This window comes from Primulina huaijiensis, chromosome 8 (assembly GCF_012295235.1).
Source record: "Primulina huaijiensis isolate GDHJ02 chromosome 8, ASM1229523v2, whole genome shotgun sequence".
NCBI lineage: Eukaryota > Viridiplantae > Streptophyta > Magnoliopsida > Lamiales > Gesneriaceae > Primulina > Primulina huaijiensis.
The window spans coordinates 6,692,622-6,703,179 of record NC_133313.1 but is presented as its reverse complement, the minus strand read 5'-3'; the positions used below and the strand labels follow the sequence as shown (position 1 = coordinate 6,703,179).

The window sequence follows — 10,558 nt, the reverse complement described above, 5'->3', positions numbered from 1 at the left end:
CGGATATAAGTCATTTAAACGTATTTAATATTAACGTTGGAAGAAAAGTCTATAAATAGCCGAGGAGTTCAGCTGAGAGGAAGACTTTCGCGCACATTCATTCTCAGTGAATTTTTGAATTCAAGCTTTTAAAGATCAGTTACGAAAAAGCTCACACTTAACCGATATATTCATAGCTTTCAGGCTATATTTCGAGCAAAAGTATTAGCACATCTCTTTGTTGTATTCGATCTTTTGAGATCAGTTGTGCTAAGAAAATAAAATTAGTTGTTTACTGATAAATTTGTAAAGATACTAAGAGTTTCAGTTTGGCAATGTTTAATACCAAACTGAAGTGGGTTATTATAGTTTTTGTAGTTAATCAAAGTCTTTTAGTTAATCATATCCTTGTGATAGAAGGGGTAACGTAAGAGCATTTGAAGTCTCCGAACATCCATAAAATCTCCGTGTTCATTGTTTAAATTATTTTTGATTATTTAATCTGTCAGTCAGTTTATTTCTGCACTATATTAGTTAACTAATTGACATCGACAACAAGATTTTTGAATTTAGTTTATCAATAAACTAATTCATCCCATCGAAAAATATTTGAAAATCTTAAAGTGTTTATTCAACTCCCTTCTAAACACTTTCACCTATTCGATCCTAACAGTATACTTAGGGTTTTTGGGCTTTTTTTGATATAAATAATAAAACATAAGTTTTAAGCCCAATAACATGGGTATAATAGACCCATTATATAGTAATTAAAATATTTTATTTAGGTAAGTTTTCAAAATACTAGCCAAGTTCTCAAAAAGTCCCTATTTTCGTCAAAAATCGAATACCGGTTTAAAATACGGCTCGACGCGTAAAAACATCTCAAAAATCACCATTTTCAAAAATAATATTTAAAATATGTCATATATTAAATAATTAAAAATAATCATTTAATGAAAATATTTTTCTTTTTATGGTCTCCGTTCTTCGATCGCGTCTCGAATAACCTTTAAAACAAAATTTTATGCATTCTAATATAAAACTCTATTTTAAACATATAAACATACCTACTACGTTCAATTAATGCTATTAAAATAATTTAAATAATTATTTTCTATTTTTCCTATATTTGCATGCATTTGAATTCCGTTATCGTATTTTATACCTTACATATAGTATATTCAAATATTTTATCTATACAGTTTACATGAATATACAGATAAAGTAAATGTCATGGACAAAATCGTAAAATATTTTTAAAATAATTTTTTTTTAATATAAGAATCAATAAAAATCAACCTAAAAATTGACTCGTTGGATACCAACTTCAACAAAAACGTCAGTTCGGTTCGGAACGAGTTTGAAGAAAAAATAGGGGAAAGTATCATGACCTTATTAGATCATTCAAAGGGTCACTTATGTCGACGACAGTTGAATAATTTTCATCAAGACTTTTTATCTTTTTTCGAACTTAATGATTTTACCGAAGAGTAAAATGGTATTTTGACCTACTCTTTAAAATAAAACCAAGACTAAGTTTACATCCGAAATTTCCCGTCCCCACAATATAAACAAATCCTCGCACTTGCATTATATTTCACTCACTCACTCTCACTTTCTTCATTTGGTGAAGCAAATCATTTTGCACATTCTCCATTCCCCTTGTCTTAACAAATTTTGATTTTCGCTTCTCTTTTTCTTTTTAATCCTCTTTCAACCCACTACCATTCCTTATCGGGTAAAAATTCGCTTTATCCTTTTCGTTTAATCTGTTTGCTGGCTTTTTATATTCATGTACAGCCGATTAAATAAACCCCTGTTGCCGTGATGATAATGGAGAACGGAAATGACTTTGTTTTTTTTCGAGGGATGGGAATAAAATCAGTTATTAATGAAGGGTTTTCTGTAGAAAGGGAAAAATATTTGTTCTTTGGGTTGTTTGTTATTATTTTATTTTAAGTTTTCTCTTTTTGGTGGAGGTGATTTCTGAGGTGTTTCCACGTAGTTGAGCTTGTGGGTTTTGTGGCAGCAGTGTGCTTTAATGGTGTTTCCTTTTGATTATCGTTCGGAAAAGAAACTCTGGGTGGAACTAAAAAGTTTTTCCTTCTATTTTTAGGTTACTGATTCAACTAACAAACCCTAGGTGGGGACCATATATATATTTCTTATTTTATTGGTATATCTTTTTTGTTAAGTATGTTTGTTTTTTAGCGATTTATTTGTTTTATTTTGTGTTACTGTTCTTTAGATTTAGTGGATGGGGGAGTTTAACATATCTATGTTGTCGCGATAAATGATTTATTTTTTCTCATTGAAAGCCAAAGGGATTCATACTTCTAATTGTGCTCTATTTTTCGTTGAACATTTTCTAATTGTGCTCTGTTTTTCATTCTCTGATCATGAGTCAGTTTATATAAATGCCCTCCATGTGCAAGAATAATTGTTTAAACTGATTGACGAGCTACTGTTCTGAGATGGATTGGAATACAAAGTGGGACCGCGAAAACTTGGCTGCTTTTTGTTGGAAACCAATTGACAGTCCCAAGAAGCTCCAGTTAGCAGATTGGATGATTGTTGATGATGGAGAAATCGATGCTGGATCATTCAATCTCTCATGGGGAGGTGGGAATAGTGGTGCATCTGGCTCTGATGGTGGACATGGTTCTTCAGCAAAGAGCTCCGCATCGGCTTCTACCGACTCTTCTACTAAGGATAGCTTCAGGTTCTTGAAATTTGAGTGTTCTAATGGAAATTTTGGCCAGAAAATGGAAATGAAAGGAACGGAGGCTTGTGGGATTTCTCCACCTATGGGAACTTCTGTTGATTCCGTGGAACCATTGATTGGTCTGAAACTCGGTAAACGGACTTATTTTGAGAACAGTGGAGGCGGAGGAAATTGTAGGACATCCTTATCTTCGATGCCTACTCCATCCTGGAATACACCCACACCCAAGAAAACTAGATCTTCTGGTCAGAATGCTCCAATACCACGTTGCCAAGTTGAGGACTGCAATCTTGATCTTTCGATGGCTAAAGAATATCACCAAAAGCACAGAGTTTGTGAAATCCATTCCAAATGCCCAAAGGTTTTTGTTGGAGGCCATGAGCGTCGATTTTGCCAGCAGTGTAGCAGGTGTACAATAACTTCAAAATGTTTTTCACATCCCTGACTCTCGTCCATTTCTTGCACGTCTTGTACCAAATGTGAGTAGATTTTAAATGAGTGTAGAATTCTTGTTTCTGTTTGAAGGTTCCATGGTTTGTCCGAATTTGATGAAAAGAAACGCAGTTGTCGAAGAAGGCTTTCTGATCATAACGCCAGGCGCCGCAAGCCACATCAGGAAACCGTCCGATATGGTATTGTACTTCAATTTATGTTTTGAAGTTTAATCAACTTGTATTGTAAAGAGAAGTTGAAAACTTTGTGATCTGCGAATGGATTCTGTCAAATTTTGCTCAATTTATAGGGTTCTGTTTGATTTCAATTTCCAGGCACAGAAAGAAGGCAACAGGTAAGTTTTCTACTGAACAATGCTCCATTTATTCAGCCTAGAATCCCTGCAAATTCCATGGGGAATAGCTCGGAGTTCACCATAACTAAAGGATATGGTACGAAGTCTCTTGGAGACGGAGGCACTGATGAGCCACACGGTAATGCCACCAATGGATTCTTGGCATCCGAGAATTCCACTTCAGGGTTTTTGAACTCAGGTTGGTTTCCCAAATCAGGGCTATCCTAAAATGATGTTTCAGATAATTTATGCAGTTTAGCTGGTTCAGGTTCCAAGATCACTTCCCACACAGATGCTGCACCGGAATATCACCGTGCTCTCTCTCTTCTGTCAAGCAATTCGTGGGGTTCTGGCGAACCAGAAGCCATAACTCTCTCTTCTTCAGAATTCTGGATGGCCGGACTGCATCATCCCCGTGTGCCGGCCAACAATTACTTTCAAGAAATCCCCCTTTTCAAATCTCCATATGAAACCGACTTCTACTCGAATGTTTTGAACTGATGGATCATCCTTTCTATCTTTTCGGTAGAATTTAAATTACTGTTTCCGTGTTGGTCGGGAACAAATTCGGACTTCAGGGATATTTTTCGTAATTTCATTATCTCGAATGCATGACTCGTCTTCTTTGGCAGGTTTGATTCCAACATACGTCTCTTAATTATAATTTTCAATGTGTTGCATTACCATCACAAGCAGAGAAAGGTGCGAGTCACCGTTCCTTTCTAGAAGGTCCTCGGCCGATGAGTTTATAAGCTAACTTGCTCCAAAGAATTAAGTTATTTTCAATTAGTTGAAGTATTTAAGACGCATATACTTAAAGCTCCTTCAAATATCTTTATCGCTATTGAAAATTTATGACACATTTTATTAGTTTTTAGATTTTTATAAAAAAAGTTTTGACGAGAGGACTTGAACAATAAATAAAGATAAATTTATAAATAATTTGAGATATGAATGATGATACATTAAAATATTTTATTTGCTTTGAATAAAGCTTGTATTTCTTTAAGAAATAAATTAAGACAAAAACTTGTGTAAAACGATCTCACAGATCGTATTTTGTGAGACAGATCTTTTATTTGGGTCATCCATTAAAAAGTATTACATTTTATGCTAAGAGAATTACTTTTTATTGCGAATATCAGTAGAATTGACCCGTCTCATAAGTAAAAATTCGTAAAATTGTCACAAAAAACCTATTCATAAATTAATACCCCGTCAAATTATTTTTTACAAGATATCATCGAAGCTCAATCTTTTCAAAACACACCATCTTACAACCCTTTGAAAAAAATAAATTAACAGGTAAATTCCCGCTTGTGAGTCTTCGGTTTCAATCACTAGTTCTTGTCCCAACCATAAACTTAAAAACAATGACAAAATACACGTTAAATTTTATGTCGGTAGGGGTGAAATTTCGAGCGAATGGGGCCCTCCTCTTTCGAGTACTTTGGTGGTTTGGTTCCACCAGGCTTTAATATAATACAGCCAAGACGTATTTAATTCACATGCACAGCATTGCGACAGCCACCAGCAGTGAACTTTAATTAGTTCATATCGGAAAATTGTATTTTTGTTTATCGGACAATAATAGAGACCATGTTATCTACTGTTGGGAAAAATAAATACGGGTTAGAAGGCAAAGAGAAATCATATGGACGGTATTAGCACATTAGTTGAATAATAAAGCAAAGGAGAGGAAGAAACCACAAGAATTCGATTTTTCCTCAAGCACCAGAGCACGTATTACCAGTCAAAGCGATAAATGCATCAAGTAATAAATTTACGTATGAAAAAGTGGGAAGGGAGGCAAGAAGCCCACGTTGCATTAGGACACCAGCATGAAAGCAACAAATACATTGACCCAGCAAGTTTACTGAATCACCCATATGTATTGATCTTTTTACCACGACACAACGCTGCTCAAAGTAAGTTCATACTTGGACAACAAAATTATTTATGGAAACAGAGGTACTCTCACTAAATTCTTTAATCAAACAAGAGATAAGGTGGAGTCACCTCAATCCACAAAATGGATAGACTCACTCATCAGAATGAAGCCTGGGGAAACACGCCCAGAAAGCTACCACGAAGATCAAAAGTTTAGAACTAAAAAACATTTGTGTCAGACATCATGGAGTGGAAGGTTGAAAACAAGTGCCAGCTATTGATACAATGACCAGAAAACTTTCACCCAACAAGAAAGACCTGGTTAACATTATAAAAGACCTTGAGGACCTGTTTCTAGAACAAAGAACTCCTCAACAGCACAGAGACTATTATAACCCGAATCGACAACAGAATATATCTGAATGCATGTCTTCGTATGCTAAATACGAAATACCAAACTACACATTCCTAGAGAATGGTGACCAATTGTAAATCTAGCAAAGATAATCTTGCAGGCACATGATGCAACTTCTTAAGGATGTAGATCTTAGGATTCATTAGAGTTAATACAAAAATTGACACGAAAAGGCAGAGTAACTTGACAACCGCTGCAACAGGAAGATGACATGACTGACTTTCAGACACCCATACTGAGCAACGCTGAACGACAACTCTGGACCTTCTCAACATGCCTAGTACTCACTGGAAAGTAGACAACTGTAGTTAATTGATGAAAGGACACAAACAAACTAAAATAAACAAGTAAACACTTTAACAACCAAAATAAACAGGAGATGAAAAATTCAGCAACAGCTTCCAACAGAAGTAGTGCTTGCGTGTAAATTGTCACCGAGAGGTTTTTGAATTTCATACATGTCTGGAGAGTACCAAATGAAAAAAGCAATTTTAAATGAGAAGTCCTGCAAAGTAGACGTAGCGCACAACAGACCTGATCATCTGCGCCAGCTGCCCCCGGAGGGGAGTTCACTGTATCGGAGGGTTTATCAGATCCACAATTCTGTCTGTTACACTTGCTTCTGAAAGGATAGTTTATGTTGTTGCATTTTTCGCATTTCCAACTTCCCTCAGGCATATCTGGTTCTAAATCGCAATATAACCAATACATCATAAGGGCAATAGAAAATGATTTATTACCATAACTATTATAATCATTTTTTTGGATTCACTGAACAAAGGGAAGCTTTAGCTGTACATACTTGATTTTTTGTTATATTTGGCACCCTGCATAATGGAATTTCCAAATTACTTTCGAAAGCAAAGAAACACAAATAAAAAAAAAATCATATAAATCCAACCCTGGCAAAAGACAACTAATTCTAGCATCAGCATATGCAATTCAAAAGTAAATGAGTGATAGAACAAACATAGTTCATGGGCAGCATACAACAGAACATAGGAACTCAACCTGTCCAGGTTTAGGTGTGTTGCATTTCCTCATGTTGCAAACCAATCTAAATGAAAAATTGATATTCCCACATTTTGGGCAAGACCAGTCACTATCAGGAGTTCCATCTAAGATGATAAAAACACGTGGTGATTCAATAAAAACAAAATAGGTTCAGAAACAAGATTCAAGATTTACAAGGAACATCCCATACCACTAGCTTTCCTCTGAGAGCTATATTCACGGAAAAACCCAGGTCTAGGCCCCTACAACAGATTATTATCCCATGTTAAAAGACAGGTTAGTTTCCAAAACACAAGTATTATTACTGGATTTTTTTACCCGGGGAGGAAACATGTAACCAGAACAAATAACTATTGGGCATGCCTCTTATCGACCATCGTGTGAGATAATGATATAATGTAGCTACTAATAGAAGACTTCTAAGTTCTACCAATGCCCGAAGGTATCAGACGCGTGTCACATAATAAAACCCTTGATAACTTTTATAGATAGACGAAAAAAGAAGGTTCAAAAACACAAATTACCATGGCAGGGCCCATAGGCAAAGCCAAGCCATATCGGTCCATCAGCGGTGGCACACCATACATACCACCTGGAGAACAATTAGGACACAAATCATCAGAGAATACTACTATTGCATTACCTTACAAGGAAATAAAGGACAACGGCAACAAATTCACAAGCAGCACATTAGGATACTATCATATATGGTAAAAGAATCCTGATTAAAACGAAGAGAGAGAGTACCATTTCCCATCAACGATCCACTAGAGTATGGAGGGGGTCCAGATAAATGCAAGGGCCGATATGGGCTGCCACCAGACAGACGACTGCCATAATTGTAATGATATGCCGAGCCCCCAGAAAATGGAACATCATAAGGAGGCATAGATGGCCCATTGAACATAGAAGAACCATAAGGTGATAGACCCATATACATTGACGGTGTGCCAGAGCCAACATAGGGTGGAGCAGATGAGTAAACCTGAGGTGCTTGCATTGGATTGACTGCAGATCTCTGAAGCAGATGCTTCCGTTAGTTAAGAAAACAAAAACAGTGAAAGCAATTAAATTCAAAAGAGTAAAACTTGACCCGTCAACAACAGATACATAGACTGAAGCCATAGTTAAACAGCTATTATGTTTATGAATTATGATACTATCCATGTTATTTTTCTTATAACCTTGTTTCATGGGGTAGAAGGTGAGTAGTGAATCTTGATGAGCATTTCTTTTCTCGGTAAAAACGAAGGGGTTTCCATGAAGATGTTGATGTTTTTATAATCAAAAAACAAAATTCCATGGCCAAAGAACGAAGTACTGCATCAGACAAAAAAAACCCTTGTCTAAAATTTATGGTACTAAAACAACCAGCTCTTCATCGTGCAAACATGTGATCACAGATTCCTTTTAGATATGCAATTCTTACAGCATGGTGATCAGCTGGCCGAGGCTGAGTGCAGTTCCGCACATTACAAGTTGTTCTAAACGAGAAATTCACATTGCCACAGCTAGGGCAGGTCCAGTCATCTTCCCTCCGGCCGCCTAAAAATGCAACAGACTAATGAAAACCAGAATCAATGATAACGTTCCAGGAATTTTTGTCAAGCTATACAACTAGAATAATATTACACAGCTAATATACACAAGTAAAATTTGAGAAAATTTAGTTGTAATCGATACATCGATATCCTAAAGGCAATGATCTTACATAGGTTTAAATCAATACCATTTAAAAAACCAAAGTAAATTTTGGAAAGTGCAGATGTCAACAATGAAAGTACAGATTCAGAAAGTGAATTACGCTGGCTTATACATATATATCAATCCATTAGAATCTACAATTGTTCAAAAGACAATTCACAACTGTTTGAGACTTTCTAAACAAATATGCCAAATACAATTGGAGCCATTTGGAGATTCGTAACATGTGAAACTTCATTACAAGACCAATCATCCCAATAATGACTTCTCCTCTTTCACAACAACACCAACTAATAACAAGAGAACCAAATTTCCGGACATCATAGACAATCACTCAATGGTATGAGCATAAATACAATATGTGCATGCATGACATGCAAAACAGATGATAAAGGCAGTTCAAATTTCTTCAGGTGCTCTATTACAGATTGGAAATGCATTAGTTAGAATTCCACAGGCAACTTTTGGTCCGCCTCTATAACCTTTTAAAAAATCACGACCCGTCAAGGGCTTGGCCATCTTCAACCTGTTACACTATTTTAGTGCAATACTAACTTCAAGATGGTGTAATCTCTAAGCCAAATGTATAATTCATCTCCAACCCATCAACACTAAACTCTACCCTAAAAAAATATTCTAGATATATTCCCTTCTATTTCATTTACTACAACTAATTTATCACAACATATTTATTAACATAATAATGTTATCTTTATTAATTCTATATTAAATTAAAGTACCAACACATTATTTTAAATCTAATCTACATGTTAAAATTTATTATTTTTAAAAATTTTAAATTAAAATATCAACACATTAAAATTTATTATTCTAAAATATCAACACAATATTTTAAATCTTAATGAAAGAAAAACAAAAAATAAACCAAAAAAAAAAAGTTGACGCTATTACTGCAGTGTTGCACCAAATTCTACTCCAACATAGAGCTAAAAATAAAGCTGGGTAGGAGGAGAAAACGAGACACTAATGGAGAAACTCTACTTATACCATCAGTTCGGGCTCGCTTAGCTGCAGAAGGATTTCTGTTATCAACCTGTAAAAATAGAAAAACACAGGATTTTTATTAGATATTAAATTAACGATACATAAAACGAGACCACAGGCAAATTTCGTAACACAAATCCTTGTTGCCATTTTATCAAAACAAATTCGAAACGCAAAAATAACTAATCAGAACCAGTGGCAAAAACTACCACAAACAAATAGATGTAAACGAACAGTTTATACTAACAAAATTTTACTAAACCAGTCGATTTCAAAAAAAAAAAGAACCAAAGTGAGAAAAATTTGCATCACCTGAGACATTGCAAGATTAAATCTGAAGAATTAGAGAAAATGAGAAAAACTTATTGCTTTGTATCGAGGGTTTAGCCGGGAGCGAGCTGGACGTTAGGTTAAGAGAGAAAGGTAAGCAAATTAACAACGCTTGTTATAGGGAAAATGAGGAAATCGAGTCCTTAGATATTAATTCAAAAGTAGAGAGCGTGTGTATTTAATATTTTGTTCATAAATATTAAAATTCAGTTTAATGAATACGAAATAATTATAAAATAATTAAAATAGAATTTCATTAAAAAAATTTGAAATTTTGTTTCTTTAAAACATTAAAAAAATTACATGAATCAACCGTTAAAGTTTCTTGAATTGTTCTTGAGTCCTCCCGGTTTATTTCATTCTTGAAATCCATCGCATTTCAGAAAAAAAACGTCATTTGTGGTTATTCTTCACTACCACAAAGCTTCATTCTCGAGTCGAATGTAAAGGGACCCCCAATTTGAACTATTTACAACGAGCAAAATGAAGAGGAAATTTTTCGAAATTGAGTTGGAACAGAAGACGGTGAGAGATCATGTATTGGTGCAACATCAAATCTTTTAATTTTTTGATCTTATTACAATAAATTTATATTTTGAAATTGGGTCGTGTTCTAAAACTCGACTCCCGGATTATAAAAAATTGAGCAAGCTCGAGTATTTTGAGATTTTTTGTTGTGTTTTGATGAATCTGGGTCGAGCTCGACCCA

At 35.0% G+C, this 10,558-nt stretch overlaps 2 protein-coding genes across 5 annotated transcripts; one reads left to right on the top strand and one right to left on the bottom strand.

Annotated features, from left to right (window-relative positions):
* The first annotated feature begins 1,559 nt into the window (after positions 1-1,559).
* Positions 1,560-4,154, top strand: LOC140983438 (squamosa promoter-binding-like protein 12). 3 transcript variants are annotated; one of them, XM_073450494.1, is made up of 5 exons: positions 1,560-1,717; positions 2,454-3,112; positions 3,230-3,336; positions 3,472-3,690; positions 3,760-4,154. In XM_073450494.1, the coding sequence occupies exons 2-5, from the start codon at positions 2,454-2,456 to the stop codon at positions 3,990-3,992; spliced, it is 1,218 nt and encodes a 405-aa protein (XP_073306595.1). In that variant the 5' UTR covers positions 1,560-1,717; the 3' UTR covers positions 3,993-4,154. The 3 variants fall into 3 exon arrangements, with proteins under 3 accessions (XP_073306595.1, XP_073306594.1, XP_073306596.1); XM_073450493.1 differs by having other exon boundaries at positions 2,388-3,112; positions 3,760-4,153; XM_073450495.1 differs by lacking the exon at positions 1,560-1,717 and having other exon boundaries at positions 2,439-3,112.
* Positions 4,155-4,756: 602 nt separating this feature from the next.
* On the bottom strand, positions 4,757-9,983 carry LOC140982266 (ranBP2-type zinc finger protein At1g67325-like). 2 transcript variants are annotated; one of them, XM_073448722.1, is made up of 10 exons: positions 9,832-9,983; positions 9,523-9,568; positions 8,240-8,355; positions 7,558-7,828; positions 7,335-7,402; positions 7,001-7,052; positions 6,808-6,914; positions 6,599-6,623; positions 6,331-6,482; positions 4,757-5,100 (listed from the first exon to the last, which is right to left on the bottom strand). In XM_073448722.1, exons 1-10 carry the CDS (start codon positions 9,838-9,840, stop codon positions 5,098-5,100), a joined length of 849 nt encoding a protein of 282 aa, XP_073304823.1. In that variant the 5' UTR covers positions 9,841-9,983; the 3' UTR covers positions 4,757-5,097. The 2 variants fall into 2 exon arrangements, with proteins under 2 accessions (XP_073304823.1, XP_073304822.1); XM_073448721.1 differs by lacking the exon at positions 4,757-5,100 and adding an exon at positions 5,576-6,083.
* Positions 9,984-10,558: the final 575 nt, after the last annotated feature.